The sequence below is a fragment of the Schistocerca americana genome, chromosome 3 (assembly GCF_021461395.2).
Source record: "Schistocerca americana isolate TAMUIC-IGC-003095 chromosome 3, iqSchAmer2.1, whole genome shotgun sequence".
Lineage (NCBI taxonomy): Eukaryota > Metazoa > Arthropoda > Insecta > Orthoptera > Acrididae > Schistocerca > Schistocerca americana.
In genome coordinates, this window is record NC_060121.1 from 450,308,078 (window position 1) to 450,334,355 (window position 26,278).

General features: G+C 38.6%; 1 protein-coding gene across 3 annotated transcripts in view; it reads left to right on the plus strand.

The window, feature by feature from the left end:
• Positions 1-26,278, plus strand: part of LOC124605273 (beta-1,4-glucuronyltransferase 1-like) — a 55,663-nt gene that overhangs the window by 21,581 nt on the left and 7,804 nt on the right. For 2 of the 3 annotated variants that reach the window (XM_047136841.1, XM_047136842.1), the window contains exon 2: positions 20,767-20,892. In XM_047136841.1, the coding sequence (XP_046992797.1) occupies positions 20,767-20,892 (126 nt within the window). Of the gene's footprint in view, positions 1-9,655; positions 9,811-20,766; positions 20,893-26,278 lie in introns of those variants that run through there. The other variant, XM_047136843.1, reaches the window with a different exon arrangement.

Consider the following 26,278-nt stretch of genomic DNA (forward strand, 5'->3'; position numbering starts at 1 on the left):
CGACGACGACAGTAGCGGCCGTGTCTGTCATTTTACAGTTGCTCAAATTGAAAATTAACTTTATTGATCGATGCTAATTTAGTGTCCAAAATTATGAAAATAAAAAGTGACATTGGTTTTTATTTGTTTAATTAGAACATCAATGACATTGTGAAAACGCTGTACTGAGGTTATTGGTTACACCATGAAATCAATTTTATGGGATTATGAAGTTTGAATAATTTTAATAAATCATAAGCCAGTTGCTAAGAGTATTTGCTGTGCCGATTCTATTAACTGCCTATTTTTATAGTCTAGGCTCGCATTAATTTATCTTGAAATCTATAAAATCTGCTTTTGTCTGATACTTCAATACACTTAAGTAGAACAAACGACTAAACCATTTACCAGAAATTTAAATTGCAGAAGAAAGGAGGCGGTCTCTTTATTTTGACATATCACTTATCACAGTTTAGACATCAGTCCTTTCTTTTCAATAAATTGTCATCGTTGCTAGCCCATTAAGATGAGTCTCATTAGGTATATCTTAATTCTCATAAGGGTGGAAAAATTGTGCTCATTCATAATCGTTGTCACTGACTGATTAGCCAAGAGCTGTAGAAATCGAAACACATTAGGATAAATCTGACGATCGCGGACAAACAAAGCTTCCATTGTGTTTTGAAGCAACTGCTCCAGTCGACTCAGATGTTGATGAAACAGTTTCAACTCAGCCATTCTCGTTGTTAAATCAGCGACCAATGCACCAGAGGCATAAAATGAATGGAGCTTTGTCTTCGTCATTGATACCCGTGTCTTCAGTTTTTCATGGTGAAGACAGTTAAAGCTGTTAAAAATCTCACAACATGGTAAGAAGCAATCCTGCAGTGAACTAATGAAGGCATCCAGAAAGGATATGAACACAGACATTTTGCAGTAACCCTCAACATCATCTTCAGTATGCTGAATTGCTCAATGTACTTGCCCGGTAGAAATGCGTGGTGGCTTGATTTCATTTCCATTGGCCAAAGCTAATCCCTCGAATACTAAGAAAAGCCAACTGAAAGTATCATCAACATTTTCTCTAATTGCCAGCAGTTTCCTTTTGAAATCCTTGGCAATGTTGATTAATTCTGCAAAATCTATATCTCGGTGCTGAAGTTGACAGCAGATGGTTTCACCCATCGCAAACAGTTCAGAAAGAATTACGAAAAAGACGACAAAATCTCCCTTGGTGATGGCTGCTAACAAATCATGGCATCGAGGGATGTGCTCTTGTTGTCAAATTCTTGAATCAAACAACGCGATAGTATACACTGATGTAAAAAAAATCGTAACACCAAGGAGGAGCTGCGTGACATAAACAAAAGTTGGTGAGCATGTTTCTACATCTGAAAACAGTGTCTATTTCAGTTTTGCACCAGTGGCGCTAGTAGTGCCATTATGAGGATGCAACTCAGTTTCGCTTTAAGTACACATTGTAAAGTTCGTTATTGTTAGTTATCTTTGGGGTTGGACATGGTGAGTTGATGTTAGTGGCATATGCCTTTAAGGTGACAAAGATGCCATTATTAACATCTCACTGAGTTTGAAAAGGGCTCGTGTAATAGGTTACAAGAAATTGGATGTTTGTGATATTGCAGAAAGACTTAACAGGAATGTAGCCACTGTACATGACTGCTAGCAGCAGTGGTCACGAGAATGTACGGTCAGAAGAAGACTGGGCTCCATGCAGCCACATGGCACTACCGAGAAAGATGACCGTTGTGTTCGGCGTGGGGTTCTAGCACGTCATACTGCTTCTGCAGCTGCAATCTGAGCAGCAGTTGACGCCACAGTGACACAATGAACTGTTACAAATCATTTGCTTCAAGGATAGCCCCGAGTCAGATGCCTTGTGGCATGCATACCACTGACGCCAAACCACCACCATTTGCGACTTCAGAGGTGTCAAGCAAGAGTTCATTGGAGGGCTGGGTTGAGGTCTGTTGTGTTTTTTTATGAAGGCTAGTTTTGCCTCGATGCCAGTGATGGGTGTGTGTTGGTTAGAATGAGGCCAGTTGCGGCCCTGCAAGCAACCTGTCAGTGCACTAGACACACTGGACCTGCAGCTGGAGTTATGGTCTGGGGTGCAATTTTGTATGAGAGCAGGAGCACTCTTGTGGTTATCCCATGCACCCTGACTGCAAATTTTTATGTCAGTCTGTTGATTCGACCTGTTGTGTTGCCATTTTTAAACAGCATTCCAGGGAGTGTTTTCCAACAGCACAGTGCTCACCCACATACTCCTGTTGTAATCCAGCATGCTCTACATGGAGTCGACATTTTGCCGTGGCCTGCTTCATCACCAGATCTATCTGTGGCGGTTACACTGGTTATTAATGACTAGAATTTCACATATGCAATGGCTCATCTTGTGCTTATGTTAGTCTGTGATCTTGCAATGTTAATCAATTAAATATGTTACCTAGACAAATGTATACCAGAAATTTCACTATTGTACGTTAATTATTTTTTGGCAATGCGATTTTTTTCCATCCTTGAAGTTTTGCACGCTGTGAAGATGCTCAGCCCATCTAGTCAGTGTGGTATGTTTCAAACTCATGACTCAAACATGGGTTAATGATTCAATAGCATCATTTAATATTTGCCGGCACTCTGATAACCCAAAGAAATTACCTGCCATTTCCAGTGTTCCACATGAATTTCTGTTAAGTGGAATGTTGCATGCATCGGCGACTACCAAATTGAAATTATGAGCTGCACAGTGAGAATGTGCAGCTAGAGGGTAGTCCTGTTATATGAATGCATGAGCTGTGCAAGCTTTTCTCGAGATGGATGCAGCACCATCATAGCTCTGACCTTGTAAAAATGAAACGTCAAGACCGTATTTTACCAAGTTTTCAATTATAGATCCAGAAAGTCCTTTGCCAGTCACATAAAACACTGGAGCGATTTGCAGAAAATCTTCACAAATCTTGAGATCTGGGGAATTATAATGGGAACAAAGAGAGAGTTACACTATTCCAGCAATGTCAGCAGTTTCTCAGTAGGAATCGTGAAACCTTTGGCATCAGCTTCCCACGAGTTTGTTATTAAAGCAACTGATGATCTGATTTGGGAATGGGGCACTAATGTACTTGTTGTGTTTACCAGAACCGTACAAACTTATTCATAGGTTTTTGTCACCTTTTGTGTGACAGTTTAGAATGACTCGAAAGTTACCCATGTTCTTGTCATCTTGGTTGTCAATTTCAATGGGCCTGAAGACCCCATGTCCCCCTAAACCACTCTTCTTTTTTTGCACCTGCTACACCAAGCCTTGGTCCAGGCAATGCTTTATATCTATTATCTTGTCCCTTGTCATGTGAACAAAATTGTCACCATTGATTACAGCAGCATTATGGTAAGCGTTGCTCGCATGGATGTTGAAATATTCAACAGCATGCTGCCCCTTCGAAAACTTGGAAGTTAGCAGGGCTTTAACATTTTGATGAATACCTTAACCCGAATTTGTCTTAGCGAAAAACTCGCTGTACTTACAGAAGGCACCGTCCTCTTTGGGAGAATATACCAACCAAAAATATTTCTTCATCGAACTTAGGTAGAACTTATGATTTTGGCCACTTTGCAAACTGAGGAGAAACTTGTAAATTGCGTTGGGTGCAAAAAGGTTTTGGAAATGTTGTTGCTTCATATGGTAGTAAATGTTTTCGTTATTTAATTGAAAACAACCACTTACAGCCTGGTGGTGGATTGTCAGAGCTTGATGTGTCAACAAAAGATGTTGATTTTGCTTCAGAACCCAACAAAGATGGGTGTAAATTGTTTCTGTTGTTTGAATACAGCAGCAGAATATGTGCTGGATCATCCATTTTCCTGGCGTGAGAGGACAGAGTTTCTTCTAGTCATGGTGTTTTGGAGTAGCATTTCAAAAAGTTCCCACTTATTGTTTCGCAATGCATTGTCTTAGCTCTCAAAATAACGATTTCACTGCACTAGCTTCCTAACAGTGTTTTTCACAACACTGTCGTTTCAACAGTTTACTCACTGGTAACACAAAGAAACGCATACGAAACAAACCAGCCAGTGCCTGGTCAGTACATGCTCCAACAGTGTCCACCACCTCTGTAATGCACATTGTTTGTGTATTCATTAACTTTCATTTGTTGGTACTGTAATATGCTGAGACTGAGCTCATAACCTTTGCATTTATGAAACTGAAGTGTGTTGCCGTACTAAAAGAAAATGGAAACATGTTATGTTACTATATAATGGAGCATGTTACTTAAATAAATAATCTTTAACAAACTCTATTTACTATTAACCAATCACAGCATGCAACCACACCATTTATCATCGATTCTCTTTTTTGCAGACATTCGTTCAGAAACAATCTGTTGTTGGCTTATTGTAACAGCATACAACCCGCTTCTTCAAATGTACTAAAGCAGAGGTGCGGTTAACTATTGTTTTCTACCCATAGCGTTATGATATTGTGTGCTGGTGTCTAATAAAAACATGTCTATAATGTCCTATTTCTGGAGGGGGGGAGGGGGAGGGGGGGGGCGGCGGGACTTAAGCATGGAGGTCCACCCTGCCTTAAATGCGTGACTGTATAATGTTAATGAAAAGAAGACTGGCAAATATTGAATATGGGAAACAATTCATGTAGTCACAAATTTTAGCACAATGATTGGAGGGAGTGCCTTAACAACATACTAAAAATCTTGTCTGGTGGGGGTGCTTGTGAAGGTGATGTTTTTTTTACGTTTTCCTTGTAACCTGAAAACCGATGCCATTAGCGAATATAATATTACTAATAAATGAAAGGAAAAATAATAGATCTGCTGGAAGATGTGATAGGTGGATGAAAGATTATACACAATGAAATTGAGACTCACCTTAACATTCACAGGAACTGAAGTATACAACAGCGTTAAGTTTCTGTTCTAAAAACATCTTTCTTCATGAGTTAAGACTGAAAATAAGATATGGGAAAATATAAATAAGTCAAATGAAAACTGTAGCTGGGTAAGAAATAAGCGGAAAAGGTACCAGTAGCCTGTAATTCGTAAAATTATTGTTAACAGGGTGCATTATGTTCACTAGGTTGCATCAGCTTTTAAACACACAAACACTGGCACAGAACAATGTAAAGATAGCCCCACAAACAGCTACGTGCACCAAGAATGAACATCAGTCTGAGTAGTAACGGTATGAAACATACTGAAATTCACTATGGTACAAAACGAACATTCAGAAAAGTGATGCATGTTGCCACTTCATTAAGTGTACTCATGGAGTCAGAAGTTTGCAAGTGGTGTAAGGTCTGTGTCTAGTGCTCCTTATCTGGATCTGGTACAATCATATTGTGACAACTGGAAAAACTGTAGCTGTTAAAGCAATCATGATGAAAAACCACGCAGTGGCAGCAGAACACACTGCAGCAATTGGAAACATTCATCATGGTTCAGTACACCATATTGTGAATGATGTGCTCCAGTTTCAAACAGTGTTTATGTGTGAAAATAACATGCAGTTGTCGCTATTCTTCTCTATTGTAGCGCATAGAGCAAGGTGATCATCACCAGATATCAAACCTGGATTGACTGCCACCAACATGAAACGAAGAATGCAGGTAACAAAAGATGTGCTATTTCTTATCTTGCAACAAACCAAACCAAGGGAGTTCCGAGCTTGGCCATCAGCAGAGAGGTTATGCTGACCCTCTTATTAGACACTAAAGGCAGTATCTTTTCAGTTTTCTGTAACACATTTTCCTCTAACTGACTTGTACAAGTCTCTCCATCACTACCCCCATACTGTGTTGCGCATTTTCAAGGTTGGAATCATATGTGGTGAGTGTCATGTCATCAGCAAGCTGCATATGGCACAACTATGGATAAATCATTTATATAACTTACAAACAGAAAATATTGTAGAGAAGACCCCTGAGCTACCCTTTGTAACTGGAAGGGAATCTGACTGTTTATTATTAACTTTGTTATCTGTTTCTTATTATTCAAGTAAGACTGCACTGAGCATACAGCTTTCTCTCCTGTCATGTGATCTAGTTAGTTTCTGCTATGTCTGGGTCTAGCCGTATAGCAGTTAGAGCCGTTCCACCACACAGTCCACCAAATGGGCCAGTGATCTGCACCAGTATCAGTAGTGTGACTGGGTTGCATCAGCAGTCTCTGTGGCATGGGTGTAGTCTTGAGTTGACAGTTGCTGTCAAGTGCCATACACTATCTGCAATGTATAAAACATCAAAAAAGTACAATTTGCGCTCAGAGTAATTGTGCTCAAGGCTATACAGTACTGTACACCATATAGTTATATTAATTAAAATACATGCAACATTGCACGATCCAGTATTATTATAGAACAACAATATATATTATCACTAGATAAATGAAAATATTGCCTTTGTGCCTGTTCATTTGTCACTTAACTGTTGAGAAAACAGAGATGCTTATGTCTCCAGTAAATGTTATTAGTTTTCATCAACACGTTATGAAGGTTATTTTTTTTGTCACTGTAGCTATTCTTCTCTATTCTATGCTGTCCTCTAAATTTCATGATAATTTTGACTTCTTGTTACCTTCAGTTATTTTCTGATGTTACCTCTGGCTTTTTTTACCCAACTTTTCCTGCACTCACATTTTTCCCCAAACCTACCCAACTTTTTCTGCAATCACATTTTTCCCTAAGTCTACTCTATCTAAATAAATGACAAGACAGAGTTATTTTTTTAATTTTTTGTAACAGCAAGATTTCAGTTTAGTACGTGGTTCAGAATTGAGGTCACAAGAGATGGAATACAAGGTCAGTTGAAAAAGTATGCTCAGTTAAAGAAACACACAAAAACTTTAAAAAGTGTAGTGTCAGAATCAATGTGTTACCATAAAATGAGGCAATTAGAAACAAAACTTCCAAAACAATTTCCATGCTATTGTGTCAGAAGAGAAATGGGAATATCATTAAAAGATTTGTTTGTCTGGGTTGATAGCGAACCAATCTAAGAGGGAAATTATGAATTTCAAAGTTGGTTACCCTCTCAGTTGACATTTTGTTCACTCTATGACAAACATCAGATGTTGTACTGAATTTTATTTTTATTTTTATTTACTCATCAAGTTCCGTAGGACCAAATTGAGGAGCAAATCTCGAAGGTCATGGAACATGTCAGTACATGAAATTACAACATAAACATAATAACAGAAAAAATAAATGTTCATGAACCTTAAGAAAAGTCAGTCCATAAGTTTAAGTAAACGCCATCAGCAATACAATAAAAATCAGCTTAATTTTTCAAGGAACTCCTCAACAGAATAGAAGGAGTGACCCATGAGGAACCTCTTCAGTTTCAATTTGAAAGCGTGTGGATTACTGGTAAGATTTTTGAATTCGAGTGGCAGCTTATTGAAAATGGATGCAGCAGTATACTGCACACCTTTTTGCACAAGAGTTAAGGAAGTCCGATCCAAATGTAGGTTTGATTTCTGCTGATTATTAACCGAGTGAAAGCTGCTTATTCTTCAGAATAAAGTAATATTGGTAACAAGAAACAACAATAAGGAATGTATCTATTGAGAGGCCAATGTCAAAACACCCAGACTCATGAACAGAGGTCAACAAGAGGTTCGTGAACTCACACCACTTATTGCCCAAACCGCCCATTTCTGAGCCAAAAATATCCTTTTAGAATGGGAAGAGTTACCCCAAAATATAATACCATACAACAATAGCGAATGAAAATAAGCAAAGTAGACCAATTTTCGTGTCGAATGATCACTCACTTCCGATATCGTTCGAATAGTAAAAATGGCAGTATTAAGTCTTTGAACAAGATCCTCAATGTGGGCTTTCCATGACAGCTTACTATCTATCTGAACACCTAGAAATTTGAACTGTTCAGTTTCACTTATCATATGCCCGTTCTGTGAAATTGTGTGTTAGAAACTGTAAAAACTGAGTCGTACTGTGATTTAGCATTAGTTTATTTTCTACAAGCCGTGAACTGAGGGCATGTACTGCGCTATTTGAAACCGAGCCAATGTTGCACACAACATCCTTTACTACCAAGCTAGTGTCATCAGCAAACAGAAATATTTTAGAGTTACCCGTAATACTAGAGCGCATATCATTTATATAAATAAGGAACAGGAGTGGCCCCAACACTGATCTCTGGGGCACCCCCCACTTGACAGTACCCCACTCAGACCCCACATCTCAGCCATTATCAACGTTGTGAATAATGTCCTTTTGCTGCCTGCTGCTAAAGTAAGAGGTGAACCAACTGTGAGCTACTCCCCGTATTCTGTAATGGTCCAACTTCTGGAGCAATATTTTGTGATCAACACAATCAAATGCCTTAGTTAAATCAAAAAGTATGCTAAGCATTCAAAACCTTTTGTTTAACCCATCCAGTACCCCACAAAGAAAAGAGAATATAGCATTTTCAATTGTTAAATGACTTCTAAAGCCGAACTGTAAATTTGATACCTTTTCAAAGGGGACTGATGACCCCAGATGTTAAGTCCTATAGTGCTCAGAGTCATTTGAACCATAGCCTTTTCAATAACTTTTGCAAACACTGATGGCATAGAAATAGGCCTAAAATTATCTACATTATCCCTTTCTCCCTTTTTATAAAGCAGCTTTACTACTGAGTGCTTTAAACACTCAGGAATCTGATCATTCCTAAAGGTAAAATTACAAATATGGCTAAATACAGGGCTAACATGTGCAGCACAGTACTTTAATATTCTCCTAGACACTCCATCATAACCATGAAAGTCCTTAGTCTTCAGTGATTTAATTATTGACTCAATTTCCCTCTTGTCTGTATCACAGAGGAGTATTTCAGACATCAATCTCAGAAAGGCATTTGCCAAGAAAGTTATATGATTTCCTGTAGAAACTAAATTTTTATTTAATTCACTAGCAATGCTCAGAAAATGATTCTTTAATACTGTACATATATCTGATTTATCAGTAACAGATATATTTTTACTGCTAACTGACTTTATATCATCGACCTTGTGCTGCTGACCAGACACTTCCTTCACAACTGACCATATGGTTTTAATTTTTTGTTTATTTCAATTTACTTGCAAGTACCAATCTAAACTGCATTTTTTTTAAAGTTTAAGTACTTGGTAATCAAACTTCCAATTCCCTTTCATTAACCAAAAATTCAGTTTTGTAGTATACCTTAATCTGTCTTTTGGTTCGGCTACTTGAAAATGAAGGATTGTGTTTTTGGAATTTGTGGAGTGAATAGAAACAGTAATCACCAGCGTTGCTTCAGGAGTAGACCAAGAATTTGATGAAAATGGGCACCGTTCTCAACCCAGGAGATTATACTATGACTAGCATGTAAAATTTGTTACTTAGAAGACAATGTCAAAAAAAAGAAGAAGAAGAAGAAGAAGAAGAAGGAGGAGGCCAACCAATTGAATATGTGTAACAGACAAGGAGTCATTTTAACAAACAAACCAAGCCCACCTATTTAATGTTACAATAGGGAAATTAGAGGTATAAACATTTTTATTTGCAAAACAGAATAAAAAATTACAATTTGTGCAGTACCTTTAGCTTTTATACTGAAAAAAAAAACATTTTTTTTAACTAGATAAATTTTGTTTCTTATTCTTGTAGATAAAAAACAGATTTTGACCAGTCCCTGTTCACCTCAAAGACCAAAAAATGGAAAAATAGTAAGACTCGCCCTTCTCTGCAAAAATGAAAATGTATAATAACTCAAAAAGTAAACAGTTAATGCAGATGAAATTAGTTCCACTCAAAAGAAGGCTGCACAAGGTACTTATATTGAAATTCTGTAACTCAGTGGACAAATTCATGCTAGATGAATTGGTAATTTGAGCTGGGCACAACTTGTCACATATTCTACTAAGTATATCTGGCTGTTCAGAGAAATACCATTTTAGTGTTAAATTGTCATTTATCAGTAGATAAATTATTGTAACTGTAATGTAAATTTCTGATATATCTCCTGTACACAAATCAGATAGACTGCAAATGTATGTCATGACATGAATAAACCATAGTTCACAATTCTCTTAACTGCATAATGGAATTTTGTTCAGTTTTTTTTCTACAACCTTTCTCAGCATTTCAGTTCGAATAACAAGTACACAGTTTTTATTCTATTGATTTTTGTTTATTTCCAACTAGTTTTTGGCTTATTAGACAATCTTCAGGAAGCAATTGACTAGCTTTACGAGAGACACTACACTAGTTCTTAGCTAACCAAACATTATCAGCAAAGATACAATCTATTGGCACAGAATGTTGTGCACAAAACTTGTTTTTAAAGTTGAAATTACACTTTTCGCAATGGACAATAATAAGTGCAGTAAATAATTAAACTACACAATGTTACAGTATTACAGGCGAGGGTGCTTATAAGATCTTGACATTGTTTGAGAAACTGACAAACTGAGCACTCTTAACTTGTGTTGTGCACCAAATATGTGGTAGGTGTTTGGTTTTCATATGACTACCCTTAACACACCCCGCCTCCCCTCCCTCCCCATGAACCATAGACCCTGCCGTTGGTGGGGAGGCTTGCGTGCTTCAACGATACAGTTAGTCGTACCGTAGGTGCAACCACAACGGAGGGGTATCTGTTGAAAGGCCAGACAAACGTGTGGTTCCTGTAGAGGGGCAGCAGCCTTTTCAGTAGTTGCAGGGGCAACAGTCTGGATGATTGACTGGCCTTGTAACACTAACCAAAATGGCCTTGCTGTTCTAGTACTGCGAATGGCTGAAAGCAAGGGGAAACTACAGCCGTAATTTTTCACGAGGGCATGCAGCTTTACTGTATGGCATTCTATTGGGTAAAATATTCTGGAGGTAAAATAGTCCCCCATTCGGATCTCCGGGCGGGGATTACTCAAGAGGACGTTGTTATCAGGAGAATGAAAACTGGCGTTCTACGGATCGGAGTGTGGAATGTCAGATCCCTTAATCGGGCAGGTAGGTTAGAAAATTTAAAAAGGGAAATGGATAGGTTAAAGTTAGATATAGTGGAATTAGTGAAGTTTGGTGGCAGGAGGAACAAGACTTTTGGTCAGGTGAATACAGGGTTATAAATACAAAATCAAATAGGGGTAATGCAGGAGTAGGTTTAATAATGAATAAAAAATAGGAGTACAGGTAAGCTACTACAAACAGCATAGTGAACGCATTACTGTGGCCAAGATAGACACAAAGCCCATGTCTACTACAGTAGTACAAGTTTATATGCCAACTAGCTCTGCAGATGACGAAGAAATTGATGAAATGTATGATGAGATAAAAGAAATTATTCAGGTAGCGAAGGGAGACGAAAATTGAATAGCCATGGGTGACTGGAATTCAAGAGAAGGAAAAGGGAGAGAAGGAAACATAGTAGGTGAATATGGATTAGGTCTAAGAAATAAAAGAGGAAGCCGCCTGGTAGAATTTTGCGCAGAGCATAACTTAATCATAGCTAACACTTGGTTTAAGAATCATGAAAGAAGGTTGTATGCATGGAAGAACCCTGGAGATACTAAAAGGTATCAGATAGATTATATAATGGTAAGACAGAGATTTAGGAACCAGGTTTTAAATTTTAAGACATTTCCAGGGGCAGATGTGGACTCTGACCACAATCTATTGGTAATGAACTGTAGATTAAAACTGAAGAAACTGCAAAAAGGTGGGAATTTAAGGAGATGGGACCTGGATAAACTGAAAGAACCAGAGGTTGTACAGAGTTTCAGGGAGAGCATAAGGGAACAATTGACAGGAATGGGTGAAAGAAATACAGTAGAAGAAGAATGCGTAGCTTTGAGGGATGAAATAGTGAAGGCAGCAGAGGATCAAATAGGTAAAAAGATGAGGGCTAGTAGAAACCCTTGGGTAACATAAGAAATATTGAATTTAATTGATGAAAGGAGAAAATATAAAAATGCAGTAAATGAAGCAGGCAAAAAGGACTACAAACGTCTCAAAAATGATATCGCCTGGCAGTGCAAAATGGCTAAGCAGGGATGGCTAGAGGACAAATGTAGGGATGTAGAGGCTTATCTCACGTGGGGTAAGATAGATACTGCCTACAGGAGAATTAAAGAGACCTTTGGAGAAAGGAGAACCACTTGCATGAATATCAAGAGCTTTGATGGAAACCCAGTTCTAAGCAAAGACGGGAAAGCAGGAAGGTGGAAGGAGTATATAGAGGATCTATACAAGGATGATGTACTTGAGGACAATATTATGGAAATGGAAGAGGATGTAGATGAAGATGAAATGGGAGATATGATACTGCGTGAAGAGTTTGACAGAGCACTGAAAGACCTGAGTCGAAACAAGGCCCCTGGAGTAGACAACATTCCATTAGAACTACTGGCAGCCTTGGGAGAGCCAGTCCTGACAAAACTCTACCATCTGGTGAGCAAGATGTATGAGACAGGCGAAATACCCTCAGACTTCAAGAAGAATATAATAATTCCAATCCCAAAGAAAGCACGTGTTGACACATGTGAAAATTACCGAACTATCAGTTTAATAAGTCACAGCTGCAAAATACTAACGCGAATTCTTTACAGACAAATGGAAAAACTGATAGAAGCCGACCTCGGGGAAGACCAGTTTGGATTCTGTAGAAATGTTGGAACATGTGAGGCAATACTGACCCTACGACATATCTTAGGAGAAAGATTAAGGAAAGGTAAACCTACGTTTATAGCATTTGTAGACTTAGACAGTGTTGACTGGAATACTCTCTTTCAAATTCTGAAGGTGGCAGGGGTAAAATACAGGGAGTGAAAGGCTATTTACAATTTGTACAGAAAGTAGATGGCAGTTATAAGATTCGAGGGGTATGAAAGGGAAGCAGTGGTTGGAAAGGAAGTGAGACAGGGTTGTAGCCTATCCCCGATGTTATTCAATTTGTATATTGAGCAAGCAATAAAGGAAACAAAAGAAAAGTTTGGAGTAGGTATTAAAATCCATGGAGAAGAAAAAAAACTTTGAGGTTCGCCGATGACATTGTAATTCTGTCAGAGACAGCAAAGGACTTGGAAGAGCATGAATGGAATAGACAATGTCTTGAAAGGAGGATATAAGATGAACATCAACAAAAGCAAAACGAGAATAATAGAATGCAGTCGAATTAAATCGGACGATGCTGTGGGATTTAGATTAGGAAATGAGACACTTAAAGTAGTAAAGGAGTATTGTTATTTGGGGAGCAAAATAACTGATGATGGTCGAAGTAGAAAGGATATAAAATGTAGACTGGCAATGGCAAGGAAAGCGATTCTGAAGAAGAAAAATTTGTTAACATCGGGTATAGATTTAAATCACAGGAAGTCGTTTCTGAAAGTATTTGTATGGAGTGTAGCCATGTATGGAAGTGAAACGTGGACAATAAATAGTTTAGACAAGAAGAGAATAGAAGCTTTTGAAATGTGGTGCTTAGGAAGAATGCTGAAGATTAGATGGGTAGATCACATAACTAATGAGGAGGTACTGAATAGAATTGGGGAGAAGAGGAATTTGTGGCACAATTTGACTAGAAGAGGGGATCGGTTGGTAGGACATGTTCTGAGACATCAAGGGATCACCAATTTAGTATTGGAGGGCAGCGTGGAGGGTAAAAATTGTAGAGGTAGACCAAGAGATGAATAGACTAAGCAGATTCAGAAGGATGTAGGCTGCAGTAGGTACTGGGAGATGAAGAAGCTTGCACAGGATAGAGTAGCATAGAGAGCTGCATCAAACCAGTCTCAGGGCTGAAGACCACAACAACAACCCCTAAAACTTTAAATTATTTTGGCATTAGGCTCCATAGAGAGAGACTGAATGGTAACCTCTACAGAAAGTTTATTTGCATGCCTCCCCAAACTTCCTAGAAGATGTGCAACTGATTTTTTGTAGCCTTGTGTGGTTTTAAAAAGGCTGTGCACCTGATATGAGGGATCTCCTTGATGTATGCTATGGACAGTGCTGGACTGATGAGTGCCAACATTTTTCCACAACTGGCTGAATGTCTAATGCCCTATTATTCCTCATTACTGTATAGTTTCGACCCTGAAGCTGTTTTCAAACACCATGATTTACATCAATATTCTGTGTTGTTCGTAGCAATGGTGCCTCATGGCTAGCTCATTTTCCATGTATATGTTGATATATTTTTTTCTTCCAGAATGACATAATGAGCCTACTTAAGGAGACTAGTTAACATTTGCATGGATTTTGTTGCTTGGATTTTCACTCATCTGTAGATGAATCCTGGATGTTGCTAAGCAGATAATCACACTAACTTTGCGTATTTTTCTAGTATAATTACATCTGCATTTGTAATCTGCAAACCACTGTGAAATGTATGAGAGGGAACTTCTCATATACAATTATCAAGGTTTTCTCCCACTCCATGTGTGTATTGAGTGTGGTAAGAATGACTACTTATATGCTTCTGTGCATGCTGAAATTTGCCTTATCTTCGTGGTCCCTATGGGAACAGTTTATTGGGGGCTGTAAAATATTTCTGGAGCCCTCTCTTAATATTGGTTCTTGAAACATTGTGATTAGGCTTTTAAATGATACTTGACACCAATCTTCAAGGATGTGTCAGTTCAGGTATTTCAGCATTTCTCTGACACTCTCCTTGTGTTGCTCTCCTTTGTATATGTTCAGTAACCTTTGTTAGTGTGTTTGATATGGCATTCTGACCTGAGATGCTGGAGTTCGCAGTCGTGTGTGCGTGAGGTGCATTTGCTTGAGTGTGTGAATGGTGTGTGTCACTCTTTTACTGATGAAGGCTGTGGCCGAAAGCTTCATGTAAATGTCTTTTAATTGTGCCTGTCTGCAAGTTGATGTTCCTTTTTTACAGTAAGTAGCTCTCTTATCTTTCCCTACATTGTTGATATTCCTACCTGGAGTTTCCATTGTTTGATATAGGGCCCCCACACTTGAATGAATATTCTAGAGTGGGTCAACAAGTGTTTTTGTAGCAGTCTCCTTTATAGATTGAATGTATTTTCCTAGTATCCTATAGTGTGAACTGCAGCCCAAAACTTCCTGTTGTAAACTGATAAAGTGAACTTTTGTTTTTTGTTATTCAGGCAGGATTATTACATGGAAAATTTATTCTGTTATTATCATGAGACTCAGTATCTTTAACAATATTTCCTGATTAAAAAAAAGAAACAGAGGCTTTTATACGGTCTATAACTGTAATGAGAAGATAATGTTTCCCTCTTGACACCATTAACAAAGTAAATATGGCTCTCTCTAGGTTTTGAATGGCAAACTGCTGCACTAATATAATTTGGGGTTATAACTTTATCATGTATATTATGTTTTTATTATTAAATGCAGGATTAATTGATAACAATAATCAGTTAGTAATGTCCTGCAAACCACTCTGTTCATGGTATTCCTCTCTAGCAAACTGCAATTTGCCATTATTTTCTTGATGACCTTCAAAGAATGAGAATGTCTTCTCCATATGTTTTTCCCAGATGCTCCCATTCAAATATCTTCTTTGGCCAATGTTGCTTTGGCATTGTCAACATACATCCATACCAACTTAACAATCTGCTTAGAATTTTGTTTATCACCATTTCAGTTCTTGATATTCCTGCACTCCTTTGGAGTCATTCATATAGTTAAAAATTAAGTAAAAACAGAATAATGAAGCATATGAATAACTGTTGTCATATTCCTTTCATATTTGGTACCTTATTGCCCAGTGTGAAGAATGACTGAAACTGTAGCAGATCACACATCAGAAAATAGATCTGAAACTGTAGCAGATCACATATCAGAAAATAGATAGGCATAGTGAGTGATCACAAGGGCGCTCCACATTTCCACAATATTGCAACAATGCACTTCATACACCAGTGTAAGCAATTGAAAATTATCTGAGAAATTAGTGTGTGTGTGTGTGTGTGTGTGTGTGTGTGTGTGTGTGTGTAGAGAATTGGGTGACATATTGATTGAGCTATACATGCTGAGTGGGCACAACTAAAAGGAATTAATTTTCAGCTGTATTGTGTTTGTTGCATTCTGTTGGTGTACCATTGCATGTCTTCACCTCAAATGAAAGTAATCATCTGACAATCATCTTTTTGTATTGCTGTTCGTAAGTAGTTCAGGAAGAAATAGTTTATGGTTTATTAAATGGTGTCAATACACATTTGCATGGTCTTTTACTTATTCAATTTGTAATTAATGGAAGAAGTAAAAGTAAAGACTGTATAGCCGGCCGAAGTGGCCGTGCGGTTAAAGGCGCTGCAGTCTGGAACCGCATGACCGCTACGGTCGCAGGTTCGAATCCTGCCTCGGGCATGGATGTTTGTGCTGTCCTTAGGTTAGTTAGGTTTAACTAGTTCTAAGTTCTAGGGGACTAATGACCTCAGCAGTTGAGTCCCATAGTGCTCAGAGCCATTTGAACCATTTTAAAGACTGTATAGTTGGAGGCATTGACTCAACAGGCATATGAACGAGGCTGGGAATGTTGCTAAGATTTCGGGTGAATTCTTCTTCATTGCTAGACACATGCTCCTGCACGGCTATATTGTCCTGACCAGCAACATTGTATGTGCACTGCAGTTCTACTGGGGTGAGAGTTAGTGTTAGGTGGATTGAACAGAGGAGGATATGGAGTGGAAGTGGGAAGGAAAGTTGATCGGAACAGTGGCTTCAGCTGAGAGGGAGAGGTATCAAATTGACAAGATAAGATTGTGACACCAGTAAACTCTTCAGCACATGTAGGAGGAATTGTGTGTGATACATGTTGCCTTGGAGAAGTGGACTTGGAAGAGAAATCAAAGGAAGAGCCACACTGGAGAAGAAGATGTGAATGTAGAATGAGTGTATTGGGGGCAGGGATCGAGGCGGGTGTAGGACAGGGCCTAGTGGGAGAATAAGAGGAATGCAGGATTGAAGGAAGTGCTACTAGGACAATTCTCATATCCACATAATTCAAGGAGCTAGTACAGAAGAGGAAGGATTCAAATGGCATGATTGTCTTGAGCATCATGTTCTGCTACTGGGTGCTTGATTCTTCTTGTCCTCACAATTTGGCAGTGGCCATTCATTCAGTGCTGACAGCTATTTGATGGTCATAACTACATAAAATGCTGTGCAGAAGTTACAGCAAAGCAGATATATGATATGACTGCTTTCACAGGAGGCCCTGCCTGTGATACAATAGAATATGCCTGCGACAACACTAGAGTGGTATGTGCTAGATGGTTACATTGGACAGGTCTCATATGTGGATCTTCCATAGCAGTATGACCCATGTCACAAGTGTTGGAATTAGGTGCAGTTTCGGAATGGACTTGTCAATTTCGTAGACTGGATGGGTGGGTGAATACCGGTTTGGAAGTGTTGGGAAGGATTGGGAATATGGGCTTCCTCATTTTCAGGTGCAATAATATGTAATTGTAGCACTGGGAAAGGATAGGGTTCAGTTTTTGTAGTCTGGGGTGATGATGAGAAGATGGGGGATTAGGGGGGGGGGGGGGGGGGGGAGCGGGCTTTTAGCTGGTTCTTGTGGATGATCAGATGTTTAGAAGCATGTGCGGATATGGTATGGGAAATCTGTTTGCAGACCAGGGGACAAGCATAGGCCAAAAACAGATTTCTTTTTCCACATGTATGTATACCCCTAACCTTCCAGCCACTACCGTGAACCAGCTACAAAGCAACACACTCCTTGTCGCTGAATATCATCCTGCATTGGAACAATGTGATCACATCCTTTGCTAGCTTTTCATACCTGAAACTGAGGAATGTCCTGCATACAATCCTTCCTATCACTCCCAAAGTGGTATTTCAACAGCCACCCAACCCACAAAATACCCTAATCCATACCTATACCACACCTTCTCCCATCCCCTTGCCACACAAGCCTTACCCCTGTGGAAAACCCAGGTGCAAGAAGAGTATAATGCTCCCACCAAATATATCCCACTCTAGGTCCATCACAGGCATATCTTATCCGGTGACTGACGCAACATCCGTGAAAGAAGTCGTCACAGCTCAGCAGACTACCTGAACGAATGGCCACTGCCAAACGATGGCCATGAGCAGAACACATTTCTAAGCACAACATCCTTGACATCAATGGCTGCTTCATACTCCATGTCATCTGGACCCATGCCCGCAATACCAGCTTCTTTGAATATCTAGATGGAAATTGTCCTCACAATTCATACTGTAATCCTGCACTCCTCCTAGTCTCAGTATCTCCTAGCCCCTGTACCACACCAACCCACAACTGTCCCCATGAACTCATTTCAATCATGTTATGCTCACACCCTCTTCTCCACAATCTCCCTTTTGCTCTATCCTATCTCTTCCTCCCATTCCACTTTTTCGCATCACTATGCATCACACTCAACTACTCCAACCAATGGTTACTTTTAGTACCTCCATTATTTATATTCCTCCAAGAACTGCCCTATATCATTTTAGTTAATGATTTGAAATTCACCAACTCACCAATAACCCAAAAATCCATTTGCAACTTTTGCTGAAATGAATGGATGATGTAAATGAAATCAATGAAGATGCAGTGATATTAGTGAGAATGGTTTAGGAAAGCGGAATCCACAACACACTATTAACGAAAATTTGTGCATGATCAAGACTCTTGACCTCTTTTTCGTGAACAGAAGAAGCAGGAAATTCTGGTTTGAGGCTTGGTCTATTCATTATTCACGACATATTCATATCTTTTTTCAAGTATATGGATTTAACTCAGATGTAGATGTTGTAACATTTTAAGCTCTTACTTTGCATTCTAGATGATTGGGGTTTAAATTCCCATTCAACCATCTGTATATAAGTTTTCTCTAGCATCCCTAAACCACTTAACATTAATGACAAGATAATTCCTGTAATAATTGTATGGTCCATTTCCTTACATATTCTTGTTTAATCTGAGCTTGAGCCCCATCCCTAATGATATCATCATTGGCAGGATGTCAAGCCAAAATCTTTCTTCCATTTATATTTTGTTGTACTAACATTTATTTTGTAATTTATATAGACCATACTTACCCTAAGCTTCGCTCACAGGCCTCTGGCCAGTAAAATGTCAAAGATACCTGTCCTGCCAAACAACACTGTGATCATAGTAGCAGGAAATTGATCTTTAAAACTGTGTGTGGTTTACACTCATAGTTTATACAAGATGATTAATTTTATGTTTTGTGGAAGTAATCATAGTGTGCTTTAGGAATTGTACACAGTGTAAGACACAGGATTAGGATGGCTTGCATGCTACATCATTGTGTTGCACTTATGCACTATTGATACAATCAGTGTAATGCTTATTAGTTTATAGTAAAAACTCATTGAGAGAAAATCATATTTCCTGTAAAATAAAGCTTATGTATTTATAAACAGATGAATTTTTCTGTGAGAATTTGATTATTGCTATTATTACCATGTCACAATAATTTATTTGTAAAACTTATTTTTTGTAAATTGTGGAAGTTCAAGAACTATTTATCTTAATATCACCTGCAGCTGTTGTTGTTGTGAGGTGATCACTCTTATTTAATATTTTGTTTCATTGCAATTGATGGTGCCTGAATAACACTTCACACGAGAAAAAAATGCAATATCTGTACAGAGTGCCAATGTTCCACAGGCACTTAGAGTTAACAACACTCTAATGTGTTAATCTATCATTTGTGTAGTACATGGTATTTCTCAAGCAGTTAAAATATGGGTAAAGGAAAGGATATGAGATGAGCATAAGCTTGTGCCGCAGAAACAGCCTCCCAGCAGTCCAAGTAGGAGAGAAACTGAACACAAGTAATATTGATAGCTTCTAAATTTTTAATTTTATGAGTGTTGTGCATAGTTCAGACTCCTTTTCTCATTTGTTCTTATTTTGTAATTTAAGGCCCTGAGTGACTTAGTATTGCTTTCATGAAAAGTGTCACTTAAATGCACCTTTTGTAATATTATTACCTATAATCAAAAGAAGTAATTTTTGTTTCGGAAGCTCAAGTTTCATTCATATCTCTCCAGCTTGCTCTCAGCAAAAAGGGGAATGTGCAGACTCCCAGTACATGCAATCACTAGCTCTTGTGTGAAACAGGAAGCCAATTCAAAGAACTTAAAATAACAAGGAGACAGAATGTGTGGCTAGTACTTTCCTTTAGAAGCCAAAGTTCTTAGTACTGCCAGTGGAAACACTGTAGAAAATATTAATTCTAGCTTTTGAAACTGAATGCTTCTTCAGGAAAGGCTTTTGGAACTGAATGCTTCTTCAGGAAAGAGAGATGGATTAGACAGGGAAGGTAGTAAATTGGAGAAGACCACTAAGGCCTCAGTTTGAGAGGGACATGCCTGTTCTGGGGATGAGGGCACCTCAGTTTCTCCTCCCTCCAGGTGGGTTCCTCTCAACTAACAGTCTGAGTAACCTTCTCAACGTCCCCTCTCCAACACCAACCTTCCCCAAACCAATTCCTCTTTCCTCCCTGATGAAAGAACATTCAGTTTGTTTTTGTCAACATTATTACGAAATCACCTCCTAAAATTGAGTACTTGCCAGACACTTTGTTTTCCTGTAATTTCTACTATTAAATTTGTTTTTCATTGTTGAATTGTACAGTGCATTTACTTATTTCCATTAGAATTGGTACATACTGGTAATGTGCAATATGGTCTATCACATAACATTTTTATTTTGTATTAAACTTTCAATTCTGAATACAATGGAACACATGTTTGAAGCATTTATTTGTGTCACAGCCATTCCTCATCGTGCATCGTGAATATCCATATCATCGCTGGGAACCCATCTACATTGGAACCAACAGTGAACCGCTTTATAGTGAGATACTGACATGGGAAGGTCAGCAAGACAAAATGACTCAGGTAGTAACAGACAGATGTTGCTCATTAGAATATTAATTTCTGCTCCAAAGTTCAGTGGTTGCTACAAGTTAACACTAGAGAGGAACTTATTTTTTACCAGTGGTGTACTTTGAACATTTACAGGTGGCATGTCAGAGTACCAGGTGGGTAAATAACCCTGAGTGTGAGGAAAGTATCACTTAAGTGCTATAATTTTATCATACAAAGACAACATGTTCCAGAAGTAAGATGTTCATAACAACATTATGTTGATTCTTTTGTAATGTGCTGCTGCTTTCATTCAGTATGAAACAATGAATGGATAACTGCATGAGTATTCATTTCAGTGTATCAAGTGTTATAATCTGTTACCAACCATAAAGCTGACACGTTGAAATGCAGACAGGCACACTGAGATTTTGGCCAGAGCCTTCTTCAGACAAGAAGGAAACACACACACATGCATTCACCAGCAGGCACACCTCACACACACGACTGCTATATCCAGCCAATCTGGTCAGACTTGTCTGGCCACAGAGAGCAGTTGTGTGTGTGTGTGTGAGGTGTGCCTGTTTGCATGAATGTATGTGTGTTTTCCTTTCTGCAAATCAACATGTCACTTTTATGGTGTGTAGCAGTGTATGCTTTTCATAATATTGTTGATATTCCAACCTGGAATTTCCATTGTTTGACAATTTAAATTGGTTAGAGAAAATTAAAGTTGGTGTTTTTTACAAAGTGAAGTACATATTGGCAATTACAGGTGTAAAAAAAGCTACACATTTCCACTGCCAACTTAATCATAAAATCTCTTATGTACTGGCTGCAGTCTTTTTAGTTTTCTGATGCAGGAGCTCTCAAATACATCCTTAAAATGTTTGCTTTGTGCAAAAGTTGTATTAATGGGAAAACTGTCTGTATTTTGATTATTATGTCATTTACGTTAAGTGAGTGGTCTCTAAACTTTTTGAAGTACTGTCACCATATTGTGAGCATCAAGCTGACTTTGGCTACTTTTTACAAAATGCAGTAAGAATAAAATATTATGTCATGCCAAGGTAATACAACAGCTTTTTCTTAATAATGTCTGTGACTGTAAATAATTACTTATGCCAGATTTGTTCCTTTTCTTTCTCACATGATAGTACTTAAAAGCTGCTGCAGTATATACTATTTATTCTATGAGAAATAAGTTAAACTCTTGTTTGATTGATTATTCTGTCTCGCTGTGGGTGATGATATATTTACAGTATGACTAAAATAAATTGTTAGTTGACAATTCACATCTTGAAATTGTTTCTCCCATCAAACTACACACAAACTGTCCCACATTTCCAGTGAACCACAACAAAAAATACACAATTTCTTTGACAATTACTGATTACATTTGACAACAACACAAGCTGTCCACATTAGCAGTTAATTGCCTGTTTGACTGAATCTTAACCCTTTGAGCCCATTGGTTTGTGCTACAACTCACAGTTTTATTAATTTAGTTTTGAGGTACCAGTGCCTTTAGCATGAAACACCGATTCTGCAAAAGCCTTGAATCACAGCTCTCATAGCATCAGAGGTTTCATGCTAAAGGCTTTGGTACTTCAAAACAAAATGAATAAAATGGTATGATGTGACAGAAATCACTGGGATCAAAGGATGAGCATTGTGGAAAGACTGTAGTGTTATATACCACACATTAACTACGTAACAAGTAATTCTAGTTAGATTGTAGTTGCACATTTTGGTATGTGTCATGTGACTGTATGGTATATACTGTACAGTCCATCAGGAACTAAAGTAACATGCTGTTTGTACACTACACTGGTCTAAGTATTTTTTTCTATTCATGTGTAAGTTCTTCATCATCATCATCTTCTGCTTCTTCTTCTTCAAAAACATATGTCCATGTTTTCTAATGCCATCTACCTTCCATCTGATAATCATCTGGACCTATTCTTATGTCTTGGAATAGAACAAATAACTGCTTTGCTTTATCTACCATCCATTTACTTGGCCACATATCCCATTCATTTCCAGTTCATGTTGACACAGCTATACTTACATCTTCCACACCTTAGTGTTCCCTGACATATTTGCTTGTTTCCTTGTCTTACTTATTAATTCCCAACATGCATCTCTCTGTTCCTTAATGAGCAGCCTCCAGTTTATGAATAATCTTGTCTCACAACCATATACCAAAACTGGTAACACATACTGATTCTAACTTTCAGGCGCATTTGAACTCTCACTTCAAGAACTTTGTTTTGTTTACAAAAAGCATTACAGACCATTTTTGCTCTTGTGCTTATTTCTTTTGCTGTTCCTTCAGTTTCCCTAAGTACAAACATTCTGGAATCAATTTTGTGACTTCATTGTCAATTTGTACTGTTTTCTTTTCAGTATGCTGAGTACAGTCTTTTTTGCTCTTGTTATAATTGAGTTTGAGGACTAATAATGAGCTTCCTCTATAATATTCTTCCTTCCGTTATTGGAATTTGTCTGTACTAGAGGCAAACAGAACAGTCATTCACAAAATAAAGATGGTTCAGATATAATCCATTATCATGTATTTTTTCTTTGTTTTTGCCATTTAAGAATCAGAAAATATCTTCTCGGGCTGCTAAGAGTAGCACTGGTGATAATGAACCTACAACAGATGTCCGGAAAGTAAGGTTACAAGATTTTTTATACAAACACAAATGCATATATTTCATAGAGACACACAGGAACAGTAGCATAGGTATTACATAATTTTTCCACATAATCTCCATTTAAGTTAGTGAAATTTGTCAACCATGGGATGAGTTTGCTAATATCTGCATCACAGACATTTCCCACCAACTCCTTAAACCACTTCCCCACTTTGATTTTCACCTCCTAATCATCAGAAAAGTGTTTTCCACCCATATATTTCTTCAACTTAGGAAACAAATAATTTGAACCTTCCTGACAGATTAAAACTGTGTCCCAGACTGAGACTTGAACTCGGGACCTTTGCCTTTCATGGACAAGTGCTCTACTGACTGAGCTATCCAAGCACCCGTCAGGTCCTAAGTTGTGCTTGGGTAGCTCAATCAGTAGAGCACTTGGCTGTGAAAGGCGTTGGTCCCGAGTTAGAGTCTCAGTTCAGCACACAGCTTTAATTTTCCAGAAAGTTTCATATCAGTGCACACTCCGCTGCAGAGGTAAAATTTCATTCTGGAAACAAATGATAGTTGCTAGGTGTGAGATTGGGACTTGAGTGAGCTGGTGGAAAAAATGTCTAGCCAAATGTGGTCAACAACTCTTGTGGTCCTTAAGTGGAGTGCAGACTAGCATTGTCATGAAGGATGCATTCCGAAACATGGGTTCTTATAGCTCTGCAGAGTTCCTTGGGGTTCTCAGTACCTTGCACAGTTGATTATTTCACCTCTCAGCAAGAATTTGATAAGCAGAACCCATTTTCTGTCCCAGAAAATGGTTACCATGACTTTTCGAGCTGGTTACTGGGTTTTGAATTTTTTCGTTATAGGAAAATGAGTGTGGCACCACAGCATTGTTTGTCACTTGTTCTCTGGGATATGATGGTAAATCCACATTTCATCACCTATGACTATGGAGTCAATAAAAGTCTCTCAGTCACTTGCAAAATGATCAAGAAACTCTTACACAGCCTTGGCTCTGTTGATTTTGTGTTCTGGTGTAATCATCTTCAGAACCCATCATGCACACACAACTTGTGGTACCCTAATCAATCATTCATGATTTCATGAACAACGGTTCGAGAAATTTCAGGGCACAGTTAGTGCAGGTGATGAGTGGTCACACAGTGATTACAATGAATATGCTCATTTAGGTTTTGCATTAGTTCATCAGCCACCATGGATTGGCGTCCACTTCTCTCTTCATTGTGAATTTCTGTTTCGTGAAAGTTCTGTTGCTGTGACGTACCCTCCTCCCCATACTATGACATGTTTTTGCAGCAATTTGTGGTGGTACTGATGCCCTTGGCATTCAGGCAGCTCACAGTGCACACTTCACACTTGTCAGTGGATCCAGAGTAGTGCTCATCTTTACCTGTCATCACAGTGAGAGTTGCAATGTTACTGATGACCATTACCATTTGTTCATTTCAGTGCACACTACCATATACTGTTAAAAACTCAATTTCCTGGTAGATGTATGGACCTTGCAGTTTTACTTTCTGGATATCCCTTGTATGTGTCTGACTTCAATCTTCGAATTCCTCACTATCCTGATGAAGTCTAATGCAAGTTGTGACACTGATGTATAAATTCTTTAGTATAGAGATGTGTAGTTTTTTTTTTAAATATGCTTTGTCTTTCCCCTTACATGTGAAGTAGAACAATTACAGCATTGTTTAAGATTTGGGGAATCATCTTCCTCTGATAACATTCTGTAACCATTCTCAGGTTTTCTCGAGGTGTTTGCTTTAAGGTGTGCTTTCAGGTGTTTAGCTGAGCTGTTGTTTCCATTCTTATGTACAATATTTCAATGAGTGGCTAAGTGGTCTTCTTAACATGCTGCAAGCAGCTATGAGTATTCACTGCCTGGACTCCAACCAGACTAATGTTGCCTGAAGAATGGGCGGAACCTCAGGCTTGCCCTTGTTTCTGATGTGGTGGCTACTATTCCGATGCCTATGATTTATCTTAGGATGTCTGGCACAAGAGAAATAGCATCACCTCACTTCATAATTTTTCCTGTGCTGAGTTGGTTTCTGTGTCATACATTACTGTCCATTAAAACTGCTACACCATGAAGATGACATGCTACAGACATGAAATTTAACCGACAGGAAGAAGATGCTGTGATATGCAAATGATTAGCTTTTCAGAGAATTGGCGCTGGTGGCGACACCTACAACGTGCTGACATGAGGAAAGTTTCCAACCGATTTTTCATACACAAACAGCAGTTGACCGGTGTTGCCTGGTGAAAGGTTGTTGTGATGTCTCGTGTATGGAGGAGAATTGTGTACCATCACATTTCCGACTTTGATAAAGGTCAGATTGTAGCCCATCACGATTGCGTTTTATCGTATCGCGACATTGCTGCTCGCGTTGGTAAAGATTCAATGACTATTAGCAGAATATGGAATCGGTGGGTTCAGGAGGATAATATGGAACACTGTGCTGGATCCCAATGGCCTTGTATCACTATCAGTCAAGATGACAGTCATCTTATCCGCGTAGCTGTAACGGATCGTGCAGCCACGTCTCGATCCCTGAGTCAACAGATGGGGACATTTGCAAGACAACAACCATCTGCACGAACAGTTCGACGATGGTTGCAGCATCATGGACTATCAGCTCAGAGACCATAGCTGCAGTTACCCTTGATGCTGCATCACAGACAGGAGCACCTGTGATGGTGTGCTCTACGATGAACCTGGGTGCACGAATGGCAAA